A 26512-nucleotide genomic window follows, 5' to 3' on the forward strand; every position below is an offset into this window, starting at 1 on the left:
GCTTAACTGAGACACCCAGACACCCCCAGTGTGTATTTCTTAAAAACAAGGGCATTCTCCCCTGCAAGGTTATGGACACTGGGGAGGGTATGTGCTATCATGAGTGCTTTGAATTGTGTAAGACCAAGGATTCACAGATCTGTACCCCTGAAGAAAATAATACATTATATGTTAATAAATTTTTAAAAAAAATCAGTAGACTTTGGGAAAAAAGCAAACAAACAAGGGCATTCTCTTTAATTATCACAGCATAGTTACCTATATCAGAAAATAAATAATCATGAAATAAGAGGATGAGACAGTAGACCTTACGCAGATTTCACAAAATTAACCCAAACACAGTCTTTATAATAAAGTAAATAAAATACCAATTATATATTGATTTTAGTTGTCATGTCTTTTTTTACTCCTTTTGACTAGAACATTTCCTAGTCTTTGTGTTTTGTGAGATACCACTTTTAAAGAGTACAGACCAGCTATTTTATTGAATTTCTGTCAATTTGGGTTTGCCTGATGTTTTCTCGTGACTAGATTCAAGTTGTCCCAGACTTTTTAAAAAAATAGAATTATAGAAGATGTGATTTTACAAATCAATTACCAGTTTATAAACTCTGAGAATCAATATAATTATTTAATTGTCATATTTGTATTAAATAGAGTACTTATCTCCAGCTTCCCAAAAGAAAAGAAACTCATAGGAGATTTAAATGCATTTCTTAAAGAATAAACTTTTTTTAATTGCTGATTTTATTAGTTTTGATGGCTTATGGAATCACATAGATTATTTCAGTATTTACTGAGAAAACAAATAAAATGTACCAATGTAATAGTATTCATCTTCTCTTTTCACAGTAACTCCTGAATGCCCACAGAAAGTAAGAAACTTTTTCCTCTCCTTTGATAAACTCAAATTCTTATCACAACTCATAAAATCCTTCTTGGAGCTGGAAAAAAATGTTGAAGAATTATTGGAAGAAATATTAGTATCTCTCAAAACACCCAGAAATATTTCAGGTAACATGCTCTTTTGTTTAAATTTATATACCTGTTCTCTGTGTTTTCACTTCCTGCCACTGAATCTATACTATTACTTGAAAAAAAAAAATAGAATTCCTTAAATAAATGTTGACTATAATGCACACCATAAAATTATATTTTCATCCTTGATATATGGCAAATTCCGTAATTCCAAGGGACAAATTATTTTAAGTCCATTCTGGATAATAATCTTTAGATAAAATCAGATTAACTTTTTTTTTTTAATTCTGAGAAACACAGCCTGGCTTATGGAAGAAAACAGGCAGACTGGATGACCTAGTAGCTCTTCTTCTGCTTCTAGCAGCCAGATGACCTTGGGCAAAATATTTAGTTTCCTTAGACGCCCTTTACTCATCTTCAAAATGATGGTGTAGGACTAAACTAACTTTCTCTTTGTTTTCTTTTACTGTTATGTGCTTCAAAACTCGGTATGTTATGTAAGGTTGTAAGAATTAAACAATTTAGTGTATGTATTTAAAAGAATGTCTAGTAGGTAACAAGCAATAAACTTGAGCTTTATAAAAGGAATTCAAATTATATAATATGTTGTTTTAAGTTTAGTTAATCTTAACAAAATCCTTTTGAAGAAAGCTATGCCATAGGTGGAATTCAGAGGCATTACAGTTAAAATATGTTCTCTGTGTTCATATCTATACTTATAAATATTTTCATCTATGTCAGAATGAACTACACAAAGTTCTCTTTTACATGTATCAATTTAAGAACAATAAATACAGCTTGTGACTGCATTTGCAAAATAAAGTGAGGGAACTGAATGATTAACAATCAAGCAGAAAATTTCTAAGCCCAATCTTAGTAAGGAATTACATTTACTTTATTATGTTGATTTTTGTATTTCCTTATTTATTTTGCCTGAGCAAATAATGTTGAAAAAGTTACAGGCTTGAAGTTTCTTTTATATGAAGCATAGCTTACTGGCCTTCTATGTGTCCCATTAAGTTTAAGTAGCACTACTAAGTTATCAAGTGGATCATTTTTCTCAAAATTGGAGATAATTTGAAGAAAAAATGGTGGTGGATTTCAGGGTTCTAAAGCTGTCAAAAAGTCCAGTAAGAAAATAATAAAAATATAAGAAAGTATGAAAATTAAAAGACAATGGAAAAGTAGATTTAATTAGGAGATAACACAAACCCTAGAGGGTCTTCTAGATTAAACTGACTGGGTCAAAGAGATATCTGAGTAGATAAATATGCCATCCTAATTTTTGACTGACATGTTGGTTCTTCAAGCAGTTGACACTTGGTTTTGCTCCTCAACATCCGTCATGCCTGGCGAAGGGTTTGTGTCTCCCGTCCACATCTCTAGCAGTTCTCTTCTGAAGTGTAGATCAAGAAACAGAGCAGACCACAACACATCTAGACTCTTACCTCTTGAAACTTATATTGTTTTGGTCCTAGACTAGACTCTAGTGAAATTAGGTGAATTTTAAGAACTTTATCCCTTTAAAGGCAGCATAGGTTGAAAATTAAATTGTATGAGAGAAGTATTATAAAGATACAAAACTCAAATGACCAACAATTGAAGCAAAGGTTTGATATACCGATTTCAGAAAAAGAAAAAGCTGGTTCAACTCATTCAGATTAAGATCAAGCAATGCTGAGACTTACAAATGCTATACATTTGAGGGAAATAGTTATCATTACTGAATAAAACCAACAGAGAAAATATATAATTATGCCTTACCCAAATTTATCATTATATAAGCAGCATGGCAGATAAAAGTAACTTCAAATTCATATTAATAAGAATGTATTATAGAAATACAGTTGTGGGTTATTGAGCAGTGTACGTGGAAGGAATCTTAAAGCACAGGTATAAGAAATGTCTTAAGTACTAAATCATCCCCATGTGATATATGTCTTCCTCATTGTTGAAATTCATATTCTTTAATAACAAAGCTAAGATTGATTTAATATGACATAACTTTATATAAAGGGCTCCCTGCAAAGAATGATCTTGAGGGAAATTGTCAAGAAAAACTTAAATGTTTTATTCAGTGTAGCCAACTTAATGAATTCTTATCAAAAGCATTGGTTTCTTAAATCAGGAAGGAAAAGGTTCCCTGAAATGGATGATTAAAGAAACCAAATGCATCTTAAGTTATCCTGATAGTTAATGTTTTGCTTGGAAATCTTGTGTGGGAGGGAATAAGGGGAAAAAAAGACCAAGTCATTTGGTTTCCTGTGTATTTCTTTTGATTGGAGCATATTTTGCTAATAAAGATCTTGGAAAGAGTTGCCTACTATGTCCATGTAACCAAAACAGTGTGATGAAAATGAGGCCTTTTTTTTTCCTTATTGTCCAGATGTTTTAAAAATATCCAGGTGCTTAACATCATGTAGAGAAAATATAAAGATGATTAAATATTTTACTTTGATGTTTACCGCTCTATTGTCCATTTAGCTAAATTGTCAGTGCTCTTAATAATTTGAATATGATACAATAGATCCTGTAGAGACATAAGAAGTATTTTCAGAGGAAGAAATATATGTTGTTATTATGTTTATTTACTTTTTTTTTTTGGTCATAACTTGATGGTTTTCTATTTTGGTCATTTCAGCAAACGATAGGACATTATTTGACTGTTACGGTGCCTTACGGTATTTCTTTTAGGTGATCATATCTTCTGGAGCGGCCTCAGGTTTGATTTATGGGGCACTTCTAATGCTCCTTTGGAATACAGTTGTTCTTCGGGCAGTTCCTCAAATTTTCCAAAGGTGGCATCTGAGATTTATCTAAACCAGGAGGTTTCTTGGCCCTCATTTTTCTTTAGCCCCAGCAATGACAAAGAGCAATGGCTGCTTCAATTGGATGTAAGAAGAACACTTAGGGTTTGTCTCAGAAGAATCAAAGATTTCAGATCTTCTGAAAGATTGTTTGTACTCTTAGGGGGTCTTAAGAGGGGTCAAATGGCTTCTAAGAGTTCCTTAGCTAGATGGTTAAGGGATTGTATTAGGGAGGCGTATGTAGTTAAGGTAAAGAGGCTCCTAGGGTTTGTAAAGCTCATTACACTAGGACTTTAGCTGTTTCTTGGGCAGAGAGGTCGAAGGCTTCCACATTGGAAATTTGCAAGGTGGCCACCTGGGCTTCTCTTCATACTTTTTCATAGTATTATCTCTTGGATGTAGTCTCTTCCACAGATTCAGCTTTTGGTGGGAGGTTGCTTGTGAGCCAGAAAAGAACAGTGAAGAAAAGAAAGACTTGTAGTTCCCACTTAGAGCTGCCAACAAGGCAAGTTGCTTTGTAGTGCACACAATGGGAGCCTATGAAGACCAATTTGGGTGTGAAAGTGGATGTCACAGGGAAGTACTGCCAACCTCTACTGTCTATGAAAGAAAGCGGCAGTGTGGAAACTAACCAGAAATGTAAAATGAACCACAGCGAACTCTTTAGGGGGGAGACTGTTTAGCAGCTGGCATTCCTGTGACCCTCTGCACTCTACTGAGGTCCTTAATCTGGGCATGCTCTTAAGGAAACCAGTGTTGACTGCATACAAATAAGTATGTTTTAGCGTGATGAGCCAAACATGGGCTACTTCTCTAGATAATGCTAATAAGTGTATAGAGTTTTCAATATATATTTAAATCAATGAAATAATTTGTCACATGTTCACAGAGCTCATTAAGTTTGACAATGCCAAATTTTGATATTGACCATATTGAATTCCAAACAAATGCAAAATGCCACAATTCATTAAAACCACAAGGTATCTTATTAGTCTAGAATCAATCTTACTAATACTACCTTAAAATGATCCCTTTGGCTCTTTACATAGGATTAGGCTTTTAAATTTTTTTTTAATTTGGGAGGGAAATTATATTTGTAACTGCTTGATAATTCATTTTATGCCTTACTGTAGAACTGCTCACTAGCAAAAGAATTCTTGGGAAGCTTTTCTTTTTTTCTTATTCATCTTGAAAATAAGCAAGTGGTTTGTATAAACATCAAAGCATGTTACTTTCAGTGAATAAGCATAATGTATTTGGAAGTGAAATGATAAATATAAGATAATTAACTTTTTTTAACGTCTTAAACTATAGCTGCACAATGGCAGATAGTTATTTCCAGAAATAGAACTGCAAAGCCTGTAGTTTGAACTAGTATTATTTTTCCAGAGTTAAATATCTTTTTAAATTAGCTGGTTTTATGAGCACTCTGTAAAAAAGTAAGATGACATTAACAATCTAAGCATTGTCCCTTCATGTCATTAACAATTTGATCTTTATTGTTTTTTCTTCTTTAAAATTTGTTTTGAATAGTAGTCGGTGCATATAGTAAAACTTTGAACAAGATAAAAGAGTATATAGTGAAAATTAAGTCTTTTTCCATTCCAAATTGTCTAGTTTTCCTTTCCAGAGACAACGACTTTTATATATATCCCCAAGTTAAAATAACGTGATATCGTGTCCTACTATGCAGAACTTCTTTTTTATTAACAGTTATATAGAAAGATCTCATTCTTTCTAATAGGCAAATAATTTTCCAATGGCACATGTACCATAATTTAACCCGTTACTCACTGATGAGCATATAGGGTTTTGTTTTCCTCTTTATTTACTACCACAAACAACGATAGAGCAAATTTCCTTGAACTTTGTCTTAAATGTGGACATGCCTATCTGGACAGTACATTTCTAAAGTGAAATTGTGAAGTGAAAAGATATAGTGGTTAAGAGGATGAAAAGACAACCCATAGACAGAGCAAAATATTTGCAAAACACATATCTGATCAAGGACTTGTATCCAAAATATACAAAGAACACTTAAAATTCAATAAGAAAGCAACAACAAAAACTCAATTAAAAAATGAGCAAAAGATCTGAACAGACTCCTTACCAAAGAAGATATACAGATGGCAAATAAGCATATGAAAAGATGCTCAACATCATATGTCATCAGGGAAATGCAAAGCAAAACAAAGAGATACCACTACACACTTGTTAGAATGGCTAAAATCTGAAACACTAACAACACTAAATTCTCAGAAGGATGTGAAGCAATAGGAACTCTCACTCTTTGCTGATGGGACTGTAAAATAGTATAGCCTCTCAAGCAGATGATTTCATTGTATCTTACAAGCTAAACACTGTCTTATATTATCTAGTAATCACACTCTCAGATATTTACACAAATGAGTTGAAAACTTACGTTCACATAAAAATGAACACATAAATGTTTATAGCAGCTTTATTCATAATTGACAAAACTCAGAATCAACCAAGATGTCCTTCAGTAGATGAGTAGATAAATAAATTGTGGTGCATCCAGACAATAAAATATTATTCAGTGATAAAAATAAATGAGATACCAAGCTACAAAAATACATGGAGGAATGTTAAATGGATACTGCTAAATGAAAGAAACCAATCTGGAAAGACTATATACTACATGATTCCAATTAAATGACCTTCTGGAAAAAGCAAATGTATAGAGACAGTAAAAAGATCAGTAGTTGCCAAGAGAAGGGCAAAGGGGAAAAGAGGTGAATGCAGGGAGCACAGGAGATTTCTAGAGCAGTGAAATAATTCTATATGAAACAGTAATGGTGGATACATGACATTATGCACTTGGCAAAACCCATAGAATGCACAACACAAAGAATGAATCCTTAATTTCAAAATGAATTAAAGGTCTAAATGTGAGGCCTGAAACCACAAAAATCCTGGAAGGGAGCATAGGCAGTAATTTCTCTGACATAAGCCCTAACAACATTTTTTTTGATATATCTTCCGAGGCAAGGGAAACAAAAGCAGAAATAAACTATTGGAACTGTATCAAAATAAAAACTTCTGCACAGTGAAAGAAGCAATCAACAAAACCAAAAGGCAACCTGGGAGAAGATATTTTTAAATGATATATCCAAGAATGTGTTAGTAACCAAAATATAAAGAACTTATTTTTTTCAAGTTTTTATTTATTTATTTTAGAGAGAGAACAGAAGCAGACTCCCTTCTGAGCAGGGAGCCCAATGCGGGCCTCGATCCCAGGGCCCTGGGATCATGACCCAAGCCAAAGGCAGATGCTTAACCAACTGAGCTACCCAGGAGGCCCCAAAATGTAATGAACTTAGAAAACTCAACACCCAAAAAGCAAATAACACAATTTAAAAATGGACAGAAGACGTGAACATCCTTTTCCAAAAAAGATGTTCAGTTGGCCAACAGACACATGAAAAGATACTCAATATCACTCATCATCAGGGAAATACAAATCAAAACTATGAGGCTATGAGGTATCACCTCATACCTGTCAGAATGGCTAAAATCAAAAACACAAAAAAAGACAAGTTTTGGCGAGGATGTGGAGAAAAATTACCCTCTTGCATTGTTGGTGGGAATACAGACTGGTACAGCTACTCCAGAAAACAGAATGGAGATTCCTCTAAAATTTAAAAATGGAACTACTCTACAATCCAGTAATCAAACTACTGGGAATTTACCCCAAAAATACATAATCATTAAAGGGATACATGCAGCCCTATGTTTATAGCAGCATTATCTATAGTAGCAAATAATGGAAACAGACCAAGTGTCCATTGATTGATGAATGGATAAAGAAGATGTGAGGTATATAATGGAATATTATTCACCCATAAAAAAGAATGAAATCTTGCCATTTGCAATGACATAGATGGAGCTAGAGAGTATAATCCTAAATGAAATAAGGAAATAAGTCAGTCAGAGAAGGACAAATACCACATGATTTCACTTATGTGGAATTTAAGAAACAAACAAAAGAAGAATAAATAGGAGAAAAAGAGTGACAAATCACGAAATAGATTCTTAATTATAAGAGAAAAGACTCAGATATCAGAGGGGAGATGAATGTAAGGAGTAAACTTGTCCTGGTGAGCACTGAATGGTATGTGAAATTGTCGAGTTGCTATACTGTACACCTGAAACTAATGTAACCCTGCATGTTAACTATACTGGAATTAAAATAAAAAATTAATAAAATGCGAATCCTAATATAAACTATAGACTTTAGGTAATAATAATCAATATTGGTTCCTTAGTTGTCAAAAATATACCACACCAAGGGCACCTGGGTGACTCAGTTGGTTAAGTGCCTGACTCTTGATCTCAGCTCAGGTCTTGATCTTAGGGTCATGAGTTCAAGCCCCTAAGTGAGCTCCTTGCTAGGCATGGAGCCTACTTTAAAAATATATACACACATATATACACTACACCATTGTAAGATATTAACAGTAGGGGAACTGAGGATGGAGAGAAAGGGAATATATGGAAACTCTGTACTTGCTACTCAGTTTTTCTGTAAGCATAAATTTGCTCTAAAAAATAAAGTCTATTAATTTTTAAAAAAAATGGACATTTGAGAAAGAGTGACAAGTCAGTTTGTCACATCTATTTTGACTGCTAATGATATTTTTGTTATGCAGAATTTTTTAATGCAGAATTATGTTATGGCTCTGCATTTTTGTCCTTCCGAAAAATCTTTTTTACATAGATCTTTAAAACAATATTCCATATTTTCTTTTAATAGCCTTACAGTTTAATTTTTCTTTATTTAAAAGTATTTCATTAATTTAGATTTTATTTCAGTATTAGAATTAATTATTTATAGTACCATTTTTTTTAGAGGCATAGTAAAATGCAAGCCATAGAGAATGCATTTGGGGGCACTTGGGTGACTCAGTCGGTTAAGCATCTGCCTGGGCTCTGGTCATGATCCTACAGTTATGGGATTGAGTCCCACATTGGGCTCCCCACTCCTTGAGGAGCCTGCTTTTCCCTCTCCCTTTGCCTGCTGCTTGTTCCCCTTCCTTGTGCTCTCTCTGTCTCTGTCAAATAAATAAAATATTTTTTTAAAAAAAAGAGAGAGAAGGCTCTTTAGGTTAGATGGTATAACACTGATCTAAAATCCTCTCTATGTTGTAGTATCTGAGGAGAAATGAAGCAGGATTCCTAAACTACAGTCCATAGGCCTTTGGGGTTCATGAATGCACTGTGCAGAGGGCCTGGGAATTCCTACTGTGTGTGTGTGTGTGTGTGTGTGTGTGTGTGTGTGTGTGTGTGTGTGTGTATGGGGGAATGGGTGTATGTGTGCACAAACCTACCATGCAATCGTACTTTGCATTTTGGATGGAGTATTCTTTCACTAATGAAGTTCTCAAAAGTGTTCACAAATCCAAAGTGATTAAGAACACTGGAGTTGAGGAAAACTTTTCCTCACAATACATAAACTCTGATAAAATTTTCAAAAGGATATTATTGCTTACCAAATGGAGTATTTACCTTTCTATGAAATGCTTTTGTAAATTATACTATTTAAGAATCATTCATGATTATGCTCAGAGAGCCACATTTAGAAAAACAGAAGACAAAAACCCTACACATCTTCTAGATGATTATATCTGTCAGAAATCCCACTGATAAGAATCAGTCTTTGAACTTTGTTTGCTCAGGACATAAGCAGAAACCAATTCTTAAGATCCTAAAACTTTAAAAAAAAAAAGGCATCAAAGTTTATAATTAATCATCATATATCAAGACTAAGCAAAAACAAAAGGTAAATGCTAACTCATTCATTTCAAATTAAACTATAATTAATAGGCCCTTATTGGAAAAGTGGAAAGATTTCTTTTTTTTTTTTTTTGAAGAATCCTTACAAGTCTTTTTTGTTTTTTAAGATTTCATCTATTTATTTGAGAGAGAGAGTGAGAGAGAACATGAAAGGGGAGATCAGAGGGATAAGCAGACCCCCCATGGAGCTGGGAGCCTGATGCAGTACTTGATCCCAGGATTCAGGGATCATGACCTCAGCTGAAGGCAGTCGCTTAACAACTGAGCCACCCAGGTGACCAATTATTCTTAAAGATTAATTTTTGGCATATTTTTATTACATTTTTGTAGCTCTAATTTTTTTCCCATGGGAAAGACTTCCTTAGTTCTAAAAGATAAATATGTGGAAATATTTCCATTTTAAAATAAGATCATTTCTTATCCCAGGGTTTGTGTCTTTCCAATGGATTATCGATATACTTATTAATAGTGTAATTTTTCCTGATGTGCTGATATTTACCCATGTACTTTTGTTCTTCCTCATTTCAAGAAAAGAAGTATTAATGTGCTAAGGAACATCACCATTCCTTAAATGCACCATTCTTAAGTTTAGAAGTTAAATTTTTAGGGACGCCTGGGTGGCTCAGCCAGTTAAGCATCTGCCTTCGGTTCGGGTCATGAGCCCAGGGTCCTTGGATAGAGTCCCATATCAGGCTCCTCACTCAGGAGGGTAGCCTGCTTCTCCCTCTGCCTGCTGCTCCCCGTCCTTGTGCTCGCACTCTCTCTCTCTTTCTGACAAATGGATAAAGAAAACCTTAAAAGGAAAAAAACTTAAATTTTTAAATGGACAAGGAGATTAATGTTACTCTGTACTGTCATCCTACATTCTCAACATGAAAATATGTTAATGACAAAGGGATCTATATTTTACAGATTATATATACATGTATATCAAATATCAATATAGATAGCATATAAATGTCATCAAGTTGTATGTATGGAAGGGGGCTCTACATATTTTGATCCTGTAGTTTGATTGTTTTTTTAAGTTTTTATTTATTTATTTGACAGAGAAGAGAGATAGCGAGAGAGGGAACACAAGCAGGGGGAGTGGGAGAGGGAGCATCAGGCTTCCTGCTGAGCAGGGAGCGTGCTTCCGGACTCACTCCATCCCAGGACCCTGGGATCATGACCTGAGCTGAAGGCAAACGCTTAATGACTGAGCCACCCAGGCACCCTGATCCTCTAGTTCCTGTAATGGTGACATCACCCTAAACCTTATTGACTATTTTCTCTGCATCTTGATATATGTGTCTGTGTGTCTATACTAGACAGAGCTTTTCTACCAAATTAATTTTAACCCGAGTCTATTAATTCCATCTGGTATGGTTTTTCTTAATGTATGCTTTTGTGTTTGTTTTCTTTAGGAATTTTGGACCCATCCAGTCAAGAAGTTATGATAGAGAAACCCAGAGCAAGTGAAACCAGAGTTCCTTCAGAGCAGTTGCTACCGGTCAAAGAGGTGAATGAGGAAAGAAGGGTGGTAGTTTTTTATCAAATGTCTGTAAATCCTTTATGAACCACAGTGTTTTGAGTTTTACACTTTGCCACTAAAGAAAAAATTTCGTGTTTGAAAATTAGCTTATAAATTCTGGCAAACATTGGATTTAGTGGGGATGCTGCTCTCTTGCCTAGTCTGTACCCTGGTAGAAGTAGGGCGCTGCAAGTGAAGAAATGTTTGTTCTTCTCCCAATTCACTGGCTACACTTTGAGAATTTGTGCTGTAGATAATTGTTGAGGGCAAGAAAATGGACAATAGAAAGGAAACGAAAGAGGAAAGAACAGCTTGAACCGGCCTCTTATTTTAGAGTGCCCTGCCTGCACCTGTCTGTTCTCTGATCCATTACCACTCTTCCCTGCTCTATTTTGTTTTATAGAGAACTATGCCTTCCAGGATTCTAGGAAGTTTGGGCCCATGGAAGGCTGTGATAGAGGACTAGAGGGTAGATAGAGAGAAATCAGGGTACTTCTTCTCCTCTCTCTGTTTTAGGAAACATTCCTTCCACGGACCCTGCTCTCAACACACAGCTCCACCTGTCAGGTCTGCATTACCTTTAACTGAGGTTGGTAGCCCCAGGAACTACACTCCCATATACAGTCCCTTTGGTTGTTCCTCCAGCCCTAGAAGTGGCAGTGGCTTCCTACTCTGTTAATATCTGTCTTGCTCCCTAGCCCATGTTTAGCTCATCAAAATTCCATCACTTTTAGTAACTAACACCCTACATTAAAATTCTTCCTTATGAAATACATCATATGGTTTCTGTTTTCTGAATGGATCTTGACTGATACAGCAGGTAAACATGTAAAAGGGCAAAAAATGGGCACCTGGGTGGTTCAGTTGTTTAAGTGCCTGCCTTCAGCTCAGGTTATGATCACAGGGTCCTGGAATTGAGCCCCACATCAGGCTCCCTGCTCAGCAGAGAACCTGCTTCTCCCTCTCCCTCTGCTTCTCCCCCTGCTTGTACTCTCTTACTCTCTCTGTTTATTTATAAATAAATAAAATCTCTAAAATGAAATTTTAAAAAATAGAATGGCAACCCCCCCAGAGTTTTAAACAGAGTTTCAATTTAGAATAGAAGGGAAATAATAAGGAAAATGGAAAGTTATATATTATGCCTTGACCCAAAATCCGCATAGGTATTAAAAAATTAGCTTTAGGTAAGAGAAGAAGGGCATTCATTGGTTACCTCTTTTGTGCACAGAACAGAAAGCGACGTTATATCCTCTTCTTAGATCAACTAGTAAACTTTCTCTGTTCTAACTGGGTATGTGTGATGAGAAACATCAGATGGGAAGAGTAGAGTAGGCAAATAGTATTTCATGCAAACAGCCTGCTAAGAGTTGATTTGAATAGTAAAAGTTTCCAGTTTTCTTTTTAAGAGCAGCTATTAATAAGCTTGGTTTTCTGTATTTTGAAAAAAGAATTCAGATGGGTCAAGATATTGTAATCACATATAAATTACCATGACCAGAGGTAGTCATCATTGCACAAAATACAGAATCATCATTGAGGTCATAGCAATTAATGACACTTTTTACCAGAACATATTTCCTTGATTGGATGAATGATTTTAATGAGTAGAGATGCCCTGGTGGGGAGAATAAGAAGCAAAGATTTGTTGTTGTTTTTAGTTTTCATGGAGTTAAGTTGCTTCTTACATTTCTTTCATAAAATTCCAAGAAAATACTATTAGAGCGGAGGACTACATCCATTTCACTTATAAGAAAGGAGATTGTATGAGCTGAATAGTTTCAATTATTGAGTAATTTTATATAAAACTAAGATGAGAAATGTGTTTTTAGACTCTGTGATGTTAAAGGTCCATATATACTTCAGAAAGACAAGTTAAGGATCGCATGGGTGGCTCAGTGGGATGAGCCTCTGCCTTCGTCTGGGTCGTGGTCTCGGGGTCCTGCAATGGGTTCTCTGCTCAGCAGGGAGCCTGCTTCTCCCCCTGCCCCCCGCCTGCCTCTCTTCCTATTTGTGATCTCTCTCTGTAAGATAAATAAGTAGAATCTTTAAAAAAAAAAAAAGAAAGAAAGAAAGAAAGAAAGAAAGAAAAGTTAAATTACACCATAATTATATATGTAGTGAAAATGAGGGCTACTTTTTTACTATAGATTTTGATTTTAGATTTGATAATTGATTATACTCATGGAGTATATCATGGAATTATATGGAATTTTAGCTCTAGAAGATGAACATCTTTATTACTTCATACAGTATATATAGAAAGCACTAAATAAATGGTGACTGGGATGTATGTATAGGAAAAGTAAGCTAACGACCATAATCTCAGTAATTTCAGACCGAGAGAAACCATAGATATCATCCAAAAATCAGCTCTTTTACTTTTCCAGCCAAAAAACTGAGATCCAGAAAAATAGGTAATTCAATCAGGCATATTGAGCCTCGGGTCTTCTAAAGTTGGAGTAGGTGAATTATTACAGTAAGCAAGATTACATTGAAACAGGGAAAATTTAATCCTAAGTCTGGGCTCACCTACTGCCCACAATTTTTTAGTACTTAAGAGAATGTTAGAGGACTTGGGGATAGTATACGTTCATAATTATATGGAGCCCAGACCCCAAGAAAAAAGAAGACAAAACACTACCAGTCTCCATTTACTACCTCCTCTCCCACTCCCCCAACACAGAACAATGCAGAGAATTTTAATTCCTCATTTCTTGGAACAAAAGTAGGGAAGAAACTGAATAAAATTCTAAAGAAGTAAAACTCTAGAAAGGTGCCATGATGTAATTTCTCTGAGAAATTTCTTGTTGTTCTTTTTTGGCTTGTCTGGATTTCTGAGAGTGAAAAAGAAATAAAAGGTTGAATATTAAACTCTGTCTTATGTTGCAGTACTTGTTAACAATAAACTATAAAAAAAGACTATAAAAATCTAATTTAGGCTTTATTAAATATATTGAATTTAAAGATTGCTTTATGTGATAAACAGTAAATGTAACTTTTAACTTTCATAAAGATAGTTTTATTGAACTATATTTAAAAGATTAAATTTTGAAAAAGTTTTTGATTAAATTTACAGATGAATTAAAATGAAATGCTTTGTAAAGAATACACATGTTTTTGTATATTGCTTTATTTGCTGGGTAATATTTTTCAGGTTGTAAGAATGGTTTTGCCATTTATCAAAGAATACCTATATTCAAATGCTGAAAGAAAGTAATAATTTTATATCTATAACAATATGAACACTTGTTGCTGAGTTAAGATTAATATAACTTCATATAAATTTATATTTCAGGCTACTTTACTAGATTTTGCTTGGCGAAGTGCATTTAAAAAAGTGTCTCTTCCCATGGCACATTGTATAACAACAGCAATTGAAGATTTTTCCACAAAAATTCTCCAGCAGGAACAGAATGAAAGGACTTTAGCTGTAACCCATGCTATGAACCTTGTAAATGTGCGGGAAGTTGGGCAAGACAGCCATGTGGTTCCTGAGGAAGAGCAACCAAAGAAAATTGCAAAGGCAAGTATCAAATGAAATCCTTTCAAATCATTGACTGCCATAATGTTGTGAGACTTTTTTTTTTTTTTTTAAATATAAGACATTGTGTGGCACCTGTTGGTAGAGCATCTGACTCTTGGTTTCGGCTCAGGTCATGATCTCATGGGTGGTGGGATAGAGTCCTGTGGAGTGCTCCATATTCAGCCAGAAGTCTGCTTGAAGATTCTCTCGGTCTGCCCCTCCCCACCACTTGTATTCATTCTCTCCCTGTCTCTCAAGTAAATAAAATAAATCTTTAAAAAAATAAATATAAGAGGTTGCAAAGGGAACCTACAGAACAATATTGGAGTCTCTATGCAAATACTTGATATTTAACTCAATACCAGATTTCTTCTCGGGTGTCCGTGGGCCATGGCCACTGGTAGCAAAGAAGATTGAAACCTGTGGCTGCCTTGTGGCTCCATGAATCTGAGGCCCTTAAAGCAGAGGCTTCTGTGACCATGGAGAGCTGTTGAAACTGCCTGTTTGGGCTATACCTTTTAATGACTTCAGGAGAAATTTAGGAGGTTGAGGGAATTACTACCTTTTATTGGTCTAGGCAACTTTCAAATCTTTATTTACATGCTAATGCACATTTTATTTCGTTAACATCCATCTTGCATCTTTGTGTGTACCTTGAGAGTCACAGACCATACTGAGAAAGTAGGAAGTCATTATGCAAATAAATAAATACAGTTACTCAGTATTAAACCCACAATGAGTTCAGCAGCTTATGATTGGGATGTTTTTAAAGGAGCATTCTTGGGGTGCACCGGGGGATTTGGTCAGTTAAGTGTCTGCCTTCTGCTCAGGTCACGATCCCAGGATCCCGGGATCAAGTCCCACATGGGGCTCCCTGCTCATGGGGAAGCCTGCTTCTCCTTCTCCGTCCACCTCTCCCCTAGCTCACAGTCTCTCTCTCTCTCTCTCTCTCTCTCAAATAGATAAAATCTTAAGAAGAAGAAGAAGAAAAAAAGAGCATTCTTAAAGATGGCTTCCTTATTTGGCTACTGCCAGCCTGGGGCTCCAAAACATTCCCCTGGGAACACTGTTGGCAAATTGGGCGTTCTGGCAAGTTTTGCCTTCCCATCGCCCATAAAGAGTAGATTCATAATAACGACTGAAAAGCCAGGCACATCACTCTGAAAGTTGCTGACTTCTTACCAATTAAAAAGATACTGTGTGATATTGTTTCTGATGCTTCTGGATTATTTAAAATAAATCAGTAGACCTTGTGTATAGGTGGTGATTCAGAAGAAGATACTTTACGAAAATTCAGCAAGGAAACTAGAATAAGTTCAAAAATAATGCAATCAGATTAATATCAAGGATGGATGTTTTCCAAGTTCTATTAACTACAAATAAAGTATTGTCATGCATGCTATTTCATGAGTTTTTCATAATGTCTGTCTAGAAAGCATAAGGTTTGAAGATTAAATAGAGAGAAGCATCCTTTTGGTATTTCCTTATTTGACATAAAACATTTAACTTTCTACAAGAAACTGAGAAATTGATTATTATAACGTCATGTCTTTATATTTATGCTTGATGTCAAATTCATTATTTAGGAACTTGGCTCCCCTATACATTAATTACACGGTGCTGTCAGAGTACAAATAACTCAGTGCTACATTTATTTCTCCCTAGTTTTGTTCTGACATCATGGAAAAACTTGACACAATGCTTCCACTGGCTCTGGCATGCAGAGATGATTCTTTCCAGGAAATTAGAGCAAACTTTGTGGAGGCCTGTTGTAAAGTGGCAGCAGCTGTCCTGGCGAGACTGCAAGAGAGAAGCAAGGAGTTTCCTTCCAAAGCACCCCTGACCAACTTACACACATTGCTCTCCACAGCGGTCTATGTCTTTCAGCATTTTATGCAGTATGATAATATGATGAAAGAAAACACTAAGAAGTGAGTGTCAATTACATTAGGTTGATGGCTTTGCTTAAAGGAATGTGTAATCTTTGGATATCACTGTAGTGAAATCTTGATGATAATATTCGAGAAAGAGAAAACTATAATGAACACAGTGAATGACTTTCATTTGTCTTGACTTGAGCATGTCAAAAAGGTGGAGCATGGGATCGATTAAACCAGATACCTAGATTAGGAAGGAAGACAGTTCCTCTTTCTAAAGGCCTGCTCCAGAGAGAAATCCATACATTTTTCCATATCCTGATCTGGAGCAACTATTTTCTGCATGCTTTTTATGACCTGACCAAACAGACCCTCTCCGTTTCATAAGGCATACTGCACTGACTACCCTGGAGAGGAAGACTAAGCTTGTTTTTGCCCCTCATACAAACCACTGTGAAATAGGCACTTCTCTCTTTTGTTTCTACACAAACAGAATTTTAGGACTTACACAGTGAATAAATGCATTTTCCATCTATTCTACTGACCAATGTAAACGTACTTCAGAGCGCCCATGTAGTAATGAGCTGTCCTTAATATTTGGCAGAAAGCATCTGGTGGTCTTAATTCTCACATAGTAGTAGTCTAAGAAGACTGTATATTTTCTGGAAATAGGATAAAGATGACCACACAATCTTTCTAGCGACGCTTGTACCCTCTAGGAGATAGCACAGCCCTTTACGAAAGGACCATGTGCACCTGGCTATTCGGCCAGGTCTGATAATCTCTTCAGTACTCCTGACACAGCATCTGTAGTCCCTTGCTTAGGAAAGAAAGCATAAGAAAGTGTGATATAGACAACTGAAGATAAAAGTAAAATAAATTTGGCTTGATGCAAAATATAGCTCTTATATTTTTTTAATTCCTGTAAGTAGTCAGATACGGTGAATCATACTTGAATTTATAAACAGAATGTGCCAGAAATCACTATATTTCTGCAGAATATTTTAAAACAGTTTATGAGATAATTGACATCTACAAAATTACAATTTTTAAAACAAAAAGAGTGTGTTTGTGGGACGTGTGATAGCTTTATAAAAGTTGGTTCTGACAAATGCATGTTGTTCTCTATAATAACGATACCCTAATGCCTAAATGATGCACTGATCTCTAATAATAGGCTTACAAAGAATACTTTTATATTTGAATGATGTATTGACAATGCCGTTTGTCTCAAGTTGAAGTGCATATTTGTGGAACAGCAGATGTACATTTTCAAAGGACTTGCAAAACAAAGACCGGCATTTTTTTTTTTCTCCTTGTTGGAAAGTGAATGTGGATGCAGACTTCAGCATTAGGAGGAAATGAATGATTGATATCTAATAATCAAAACCATTTGTAGTACTGGAGATTGTTACCGCCTACTGCACAGGCCTTAAATCTCTGTCTCTTTGATCATTCCCTCTGAACAGACCCATATTCCTGGTGCCTGTCCAAAGATATCAGGAATTCATCAACACTCTCCAGTTTCAGGTTACAGACTACTGCGTCAGAGTTTGTGCTACAAGCATTTTACAGGATGCTGAGAGCCACCACTGGGATGACTACAAAGCTTTTTATGAGGTGTGAAGTTAAGTTTACTATCCCTCCTTTTTACACAAATATGCTTTACTGCCTACCTGCTTTCTGGCTAATTAGAAACATGAGCTTGGCATTACTAACACATGAAGGCTGTTAGGATAATATTTTTTAAATATTGAATTTGTACTTAGGAGAAACACTTTTTAAAAACCTGAAATAGCTAGACATCAGAACTCTCCTTCTGCTTAAAAGTAAAAATAACTTAATTTGAGCTGCAGCATGTGCTATCTAAGTTGGAATGTAACGGGATACAATGAAAAGTCAAAGAGATAATGCCAAAATGCTACAACTTCATATTTTTCTCCAAAGGGACTACTTGTGGGTATCCCTGCCCTTCCCCCCCTCCCACTTTTTTTTTTCTAAATGTCTCTTCTTAAGCCACTTTATTCTTTGTACATACTTTTTTTTCCTCCTCTCGTTGTATGTTCTTATGAGGGTGATTTAAGACCCAAATGATCATTTATAGCTTACCTATTTTCATTTAGCCTGTGTTTTGAAATCCCAAACTTCCACTGAATTAAAGCCTAATGATTCCCAATACAACCGAACCCAGCATCAATTAAAATTATTCATCGTCAGGCTTCAATCCCATTGATTATACATAAGCCCCAATATATGAAGTTGATTTTAGGGCAGAGTGAAACATTTAAAATATCTTAATAAAAGATAATCAGGGTTTCTAAAAAATTCACTAGTCAAGCCCAATTTCATTAGCTTTCCCAGTTTACCCTTTCCTTGGGATTAAAGCTTATGATCCTTGTTTTTTCTGTCCGTCCTGATGGCTATGGAGTCCTGGGGAAACTAGAGTGGAGTATTATTCAAATAGCAAAGTCACTCTTGTCAACCCCCTGACACCCAAGGTTCCAGTGGCTCTATTTATGCCTGAGTTATAATCATAACAAATGTTGCCATAACAGAGAGAAGTAGTAAGAAGATCTTTTAAAGGACTTTCCACTTTTTCCAAGGCCATTTCATCTCTCCTTTAGAGGCCCTTCCCGGATAGTTTTTCTTTTTGCAAGAGCATTCACATAGGGTTTTCCAAACATGACACACTTCAAACAGCAGCGAGCAGAATGAGCGCGAGAAAGTGGTGGTGCAGCTGGCAGCCCGAGATAAGAGGCTGAGTATTGGTCTTCCCCTCTCCTGCCAGCATCCCAGCTTCCTTATTTGCCTTGAGGTAAACAGAGAGATTGAAAATGAGTCCATCTCCGGTTTCAAACTATTTCAATATGTCAGTGTACTAATGAGCAATTTTATACGATGTTTTCGTTGAGGCACAAGTATCCTTTCAGTCTATGTCTACGTCCATTGGGCTATTCTGTTTTCTCGTATGCAAAACGGGAGCTAGAAAAGTTGTACGGTGTAAATAATAAGTGGATGTGGTGAGAACCTGTTATTGAAGTTACCAAGTATTAAAAAAACAAAAAACAAAACAAATTACCATGTAACATGCAGCTCTTAGATCTTATGACAAGGCGTTAGCTTCAAAGACAGAAATAACGAGATAGTTACCCTGTGATTACATGGTACCATAGCTTCCATATACTTACATGGTCAGTAGTTACAATTTAATTGCAGAGTTAGTGGTTGTTACTTATGCTCAGGAAAATAAAGTGATACTGCTTTTCGATTTACCAAAAATAAGAAACTGCTAAAAATAGTGACAGATTTTTAAACTGTTTTGACAACTGGAGTATTTGACAATGGTTTTATCCCGTTTACTGCATCCTTTTCTTCTCCTCTCCCCATTATTCCAAATGATTGGTGAAACAGGACTATATGTTTTTGGCAGGGCCGTTTTGAGAGGGAAGGAGATGAAATGTGCCTGACTGGAGGTAGAAGGTGGGAGAGCCATCTCAGGGGAGCCTATCACCCTGTGCGGAGGGTAATAAGGAAATAGCGAAAGAATTTACAAGATATGAAGGAATATTTGGTCGTGTTTTGTGACATCAGCTGAGCCCTAGATGCATTATTTCCCTTCTCTAAACTGTCAGGTTTAGAGAGTCAGAGAGTTCAGTTTCTCTCTGATTAGGTGCTGGTCAGACGGCACAGTGGGTGTTCAGATTACATGTTTAAAATTAAGCTTTGAGTATAGTTGACATCTGCTCAATTTTAGCAACTTGTGTTTTCCAATAGTCAAAGAATAAAGAATTGTCTGTTCAAAGATAATATTGAATGGCTTATATAATAAAGCCCAGCTGCTTGTTTCCTGATATATAATCTAAATAAAAGCTCACATCTGTTTACATTATGGTGGGTCTACAAAAATAACAGATGTTTACTAGCAGAATACTTTTGAAATGACAACAAATAGAGAAACAGGTCAGAAGAATAAATGAGTCACATTTAGTTTAATGAAAACCCTTGCGTATATTATTACAGTTATACATACTTTGAAGGGAATTGTGAGAACGAGGACGAGTTTGGAATATTTTTAAGTAAACACGAAGTTTACACTTTAGAAAGTCTCAAAAGAAGTATTTTTCAGTTTCAGGGAACGAACTCTACATGCCTAGTTACTTTTATTTTCTCATTTATTGTTAACTATTAAGGAAATTGGTTCTCATTTTGAAAAATACGAGAAATCACGTTGGTCGCATTATTAAAAGCACCTGTCCATTGCTATGGAGTCATTCATACTCGTTGTTACATCAACTGAAGCAATTTTCTTTTAATTAACATACAACACAGAAAGTATGACAAAATCAAGCTCTAAAAATCCTTTCCTTGGAAAATTTTAAAAAGCGTTCCTTCACAGAACACACAGCAAGGGAAGCATAAGACACTCTAATTTTGCTACTTCCACATGAATTTTTTAATTTTTTTTTCTTTAACAGTTTTGATATACATCCAGTCGGAAGTCAGAAGTGGTCAAAACCTCCTCCTTTGAACCTGACTGTTGCACATTTTGATGCTCTAGTTTCTCACCCAAGGATGCTAGTTCTACTCATTTATGAACTCCATTTGAAAGTCAATAGAAATTAGCCATAAATTATTCTTATAGTGACTATAGAAGATTTTAGAAATCAGAGCAATTATCAGAAGAATAATATGTAAGGAAAATACTGATAGGCATATCTGCATGAGAAACTATCAACTTTTGGTAGAAAAGAACAAAAATTTTTTAATCATGTTTGAGAACTGTAAGTAGTGGGCAAAGCAAGAATTTTAAGTCAAAGAGGATTACTTAGAGATAAAATGTGAAGCTTTGCTCATTTAATTTTTGATATGGCAACAAATAAGGTAATATTTGAAAAACACATTCTCCTCTTCCCATTTCAAATAGTTTTTTTAAATCTGCTTTGAGGAAAATGAGGTCAAACTACTAGCATATCTCCCTGGGAGCCTGTTAACTCATTAATGCTTGTAAATCACTTGAGGCCACCTTCTCATTTCTTCCTGTTCCCACTGGCCTTAGCTGCTCTTGGATCTTCCTCTGTGGTCAGGGAGAATTTGGTACCCACAGAATAGGTCTGTAGTGGGTGGCAAGGAAGGAGAATCTGGCCCCTTAGAAGTATGAAATACTGTAAAAATGCTAAGAAATGATAACATCTGCCTAGGATTTACAAACTCTTGTAAAATCAGACCATTATGGTATCCGTTTCTAGCATGGTTATTAAAAACCCACAAATGCAGTAGCTTAATGTAATAATCTTTAATAGTTATCCATCCCCCTCCTTGGTTTCATGCATGTTGATAAGTATGTGGTCTGTAAGTTTATTTTTTCTCCTTTCATTTCATTATAATGTGTAATCTCAAACATCTATTAGAATGACCTCCTATGATGATAATAGTCTCAGAAAAATACACATACATAAACAATATTTTTAATTATTAAGATTTAATTTTCGAAGAACCAGCCCTCTATCTTAAGCTAGCATGACTTGTTTGGCAGTTGTAGAGCTGATTGCTTAAAATAAATTTTAAACCCCGGGCTGGGAGTGGGTAAATCAAGATATGCTAGGTTAAAAGCTTGTGGTCTGGATTTGCACTAGAATATCTGGTCTTGTAATTGAAATAAAACATGTGTTCCTTTGTCAATAGGATGTTTTACATCTTGTCAAAAATCTTTCTTGGTCATCTAGTGTGTCAGACTCTCCAGCTATTTCCTTTCAGCCTAAACTAATTATGTTCATAGGAAGCAAACTGACATTTTGGAAGATGTGATTCTATTGTTTTATGTGTGGTGGTTTTGCCAGGGGGAAAGATGCTCCTTCTCACTCCAGATGTGGCATTATTTCTTCTGCGCTCTTCATCATGATCTCTGGACCATTCTGCCCCCTAAGTTAGCCCAGGTGATCCTCACAGAAGTGCTGGAGAAATCTTTGGGTCTACTGGCCTCCAGATATGCTCGGGTCCATCCCAGTTACAAGAGAACTCCACAGATCAGGTAATTGAAGTTGTGAAAACCATTGCTTTTCAAGAACGTTTTCATCAACTGGTATAAAGCAGAATGTAATTCTGAATCTCATGACATAACTTCTTATATATTTAACATGTTTCTAACATCTGAAAGGAAATCGTATTCAACTCTCCTGAGATACTTAAGTGGAAATGTAGAACTTCAATCAAAATAACTTTGCTCTTTTTTTCTTCTTAAAATTGTATATAGAACCCACTTGTTCTAAAAAAAAAAAAAAATGATTCAAGCTGTATTACAGTCTAAGACATTTATATACAAAGGTTATTAAATAAGATAAAGAGGGAAAATTGAGGCCTGAAATGGAGAAGAAAGCAGCAGTACTCTGATGGGCAGTTAAATTGACTTTGAAATTCTAGGCAACCAGGGAATTTTAGTTTTCCTTTTTGTTTTTAAGTTTTTAAATTGTGTCGTTCATCTTCATAAGGAAACTCCTTTGTCTAAGTATATTCTAATCCCTTATTTCTTTCTCTCCTTTATTTTTTCCCTTTCTTTCTATTATGTACTACTGAAAGCAAGTTCAGCAAAATGTGAAATCACAGAAAATGAGGAGCAGCAGTCACAGGGTATTAATGATTAAACTATAGTCCAGGTCTGTGAAACATCTAGGCAATGACTACACAAACGTGCATAAAAGACAACAAGGGTCATATCAAGAAAAGGCTTTATTTTATAAATAGTCTCACTAATGTGATTAAGATCTCTCTGTTCTTCAGATATGTATTAAGAGGAACCTAAAGATACCAGAGGCTTTTTTTTTTATCCAGTAGGAATTGTTTCCTGATCATGTTCTTGTAAAGCACTCTGCATTTGAAGGGTACTTAGGTCCTGCTACAGTGTTTCATAAATATGGTATTTTGCAAAAACTGTTTTGAATTACTGACCAAGCATTTTTTTTTTAATCATTGAACTCAGAAGAATAGATGGCAAGTTTTTTTTCTGAGAGCAAAGAGTACCTTCATTCTTTTCCTGAGTAGTTTAAATCATTTTTGACTATGAGGTGGCGAGTCATTATGAGATGTTTGTGAAATCAGATTTACTGGGTAGTATATTTAATTAAATGTACTGTAGAGACTTTTGGTTTTTGATTTCTGGGTGGCTATATAAAAATGGCATGAAAAGATAAAATAAATAAAGAATTTTATTTGAATGGTTAAGACTAAACCGCTGTTACTCTGGAAATCAGTGTGTGTGTGTGTGTGTGTATTTATGTGTGTATGTACATATATCTTGCATTTGCAATTGCTTAATTAACTATTAGAGAAAATAGATGCAAATTGCAGTTAAACCTCCCTAAAGGCAGTTATTGATGTTTTTAGTATTCTAGTGGCATCCAGCTGTCACATGACTAAAACCATATGTATCATATGTAATATCTGTTACATATTATTAATATATGTGTAAACTTATTTTATATATATATGTAATAAATTTGAAGCCAAAGTCTCATTTTTTAAAATTTTCATACTTTTTTGTTTTGTTATCACTTTATGATTTCCATAATCTATTCCTTGAACACTGAATTAAAAGAAAAAAATTAGTTGAGGTTTGTGCAACCGATTCATATACCAAAATAACCTTTAAACAGATCTTTGAGTCTCTGTTAAAACACAGGGAAGATAGAAACAAAGAAATGAGTTTATGAATGAGATTATAAAATACAACAAAATTTCCACAACTTTATTCAATATTAAACATTTCAGAAACTATAGCCTTCTCCATTTGTGCTTCTGGTCTCATTTTTTTCTTCCTCTCCCATTTGCTGTGGAAACATGTTACCCAATCTTGTAACTTTCTTTTGACAGCCTATAGTTGGATAAGGAAAACTGTTCTCCTATCAAAATTTTACCTATCATTTACATGTGGATAATAGCAATTTTCTTTTAATCTGGCTCCTCTTTTGCTGGACATAATTTCAAGGAACGTCTTTTGAGCTTGAACAGTATCCTAAAAATGCAAAATAAATCTTAAAAAAAAAAAGAAAGAAAGAAAAAAAAAAGAGGGGCTCTTGGGTGGCTCAGATGGTTAACCATCTGCCTTCGGCTTAGGTCGTGATCTCCAGGTCCTGGGATCAAGCCTCACCTCAGGATCCCAGCTCAGCAGGGAGTCTGCTCTTCTCTCTCCCTCTCCCCCTTTTCTTCTTCTTCTTTTTTTTAAAGATCTTATCCATCCATTCGACAGACAGAGATCACAAGTAGGCAGGGAGGCAGGCAGAGGGAGAGGAGGAAGCAGGCTCTCTGCAGAGCAGAGAGCCCGATGTGGGGCTCGATTCTGGGACTCCAGGACCATGACCTGAGCCAAAGACAGAGGCTTTAACCCACTGAGCCAACCACGTGCCCCTCCCTCTCCCCCTTCTTGAGCTCTCACTGTCTCTGTCTCTCTCTCAAATGAATAAATTTTTAAAATCTTAAAAAAAAAAAAAAAAAAGGAAAGTACTCCTAAAACACTTTAGTACTGTAGATAGACCTCACCATTCCTAAAGATAATGGTATATGAGTCATCTAACACCTGGAAACTCAAATGCTAAGCTTTGGTTCTTTCTATCTGTCTTTGATCTCTGAAGCCCTGGTATCTAACCAAGTATTTCTATTCTTACATATGTTTAATATAAGAGATATGAATGATAGTATATATAGCAAGCAGAAAAACAGTTTTGCTTATCATGAATTTCTTTTGCTTTCCAACAGACTTGATGTCACAACAATTTTAATATGCACTGAGAACATGTTATGGTCAGTTTGCACGTCTGTACAGAAGCTTTTGAATCCTCATGAATATATAGATGATAAAATTTTTAAAATTCATACACATTGTAATAATTTGTTCACAACATTAGTCATTTTGACTTCACCCTTGTCTGCATTATATCAGTAAGTATCAAACATATTTTCTTTTTAGCTATTATGATATGTAAATAATGTGACTTAAAGTTATTTTCATTCTACTTATTGAATTGTGTGAAGTAGCAAGTAGAAATATTTTGAAGTGCATTTTCGATATTGTGAATTGAGCCATTTTACAAAATGAGCTAATAATTGTGTTATATCTCTATTGGCCAATCTTACTCAGATTCTAAGGTCCCAGTAGGATCGGGGTGCTCTTGAGCTTCACTATTTGAGTTGTTTAAATGATTATATTAATGGGTTGCTTATCTCAAGCACAGCTTGGTACTTTATGAAGAAGAAAATCATATCTAATGGCCTTTTATTTTTAAAAGTGTTTTTTAGTTTTAATTTTATATGAATTGCTTTGCTCTAATAGAAAAATTTTAAGTTGGTACCAGAATATTCCCAAATCTGGAAGAAACCTAATGTTTCTACACTTTCAGTTAATCTGCCATACATTTGCTTTTTTTTTTTTTTTTGTATTAGGCTATAGTGTCTGAGCTAGTAATGGCAGGTGACAATAAAAATAAGTAATTGCTTTTTTATTTTCTGTCTATTTACTTATTTTTTAAGTAAACTCTATGCCCAACATGTAGCTTGAACTCACGATCCCAAGATCAAGAGTTGCATGCTCTACTAAGTCAGCCCTGTGCCTCAGTAATTGCATTTTTTTGGAAAAGGAGATGGAATTTTATTGAATACAATGCAAGGGAGGAACAGACATAAGGGGAAAGGAGAGACTGTCTGCCAGGAGGCAGTGCTGGGGATCCATAGTTAAGAGGAGTGGGGAGGTATGGGAAAGTATGGAATTTTCCTTTTTTAGGAGCTGTGTGGTGTTTTCAGTAACCCATTCGCCAGCTAGGGCCTATGGATATTTTGAGATGGGTCCTCTAATGAGCTTATTTGCATTCCACCCTGTGGTCACTGTGGACCCTTTGCCTTACTCAGTTTTTCATTGCTCAAGCCTATTGCCTAAGGTGTCCTCCACATTCCCCCATGATAGATCAACAATGACAGATCTTTGGCATTTGGGTGGAAGTCTCATCTTCAGTAG

General features: G+C 35.5%; 1 protein-coding gene across 8 annotated transcripts in view; it reads left to right on the forward strand.

The window, feature by feature from the left end:
* KIAA0825 overlaps positions 1-26512 on the forward strand; it is a 405355-nt gene that overhangs the window by 106933 nt on the left and 271910 nt on the right. For 7 of the 8 annotated variants that reach the window (XM_082723954.1, XM_082723960.1, XM_082723959.1 and 4 more), the window contains 7 exons: positions 853-1014; positions 11009-11103; positions 14411-14638; positions 16304-16569; positions 17985-18135; positions 22353-22543; positions 25261-25443. In XM_082723954.1, the coding sequence (XP_082580080.1) occupies positions 853-1014; positions 11009-11103; positions 14411-14638; positions 16304-16569; positions 17985-18135; positions 22353-22543; positions 25261-25443 (1276 nt within the window). Of the gene's footprint in view, positions 1-852; positions 1015-11008; positions 11104-14410; positions 14639-15600; positions 16036-16303; positions 16570-17984; positions 18136-22352; positions 22544-25260; positions 25444-26512 lie in introns of those variants that run through there. The other variant, XM_082723961.1, reaches the window with a different exon arrangement.

The sequence above is a fragment of the Mustela nivalis genome, assembly GCF_964662115.1.
Source record: "Mustela nivalis genome assembly, chromosome: 3".
NCBI classification, from domain to species: domain Eukaryota; kingdom Metazoa; phylum Chordata; class Mammalia; order Carnivora; family Mustelidae; genus Mustela; species Mustela nivalis.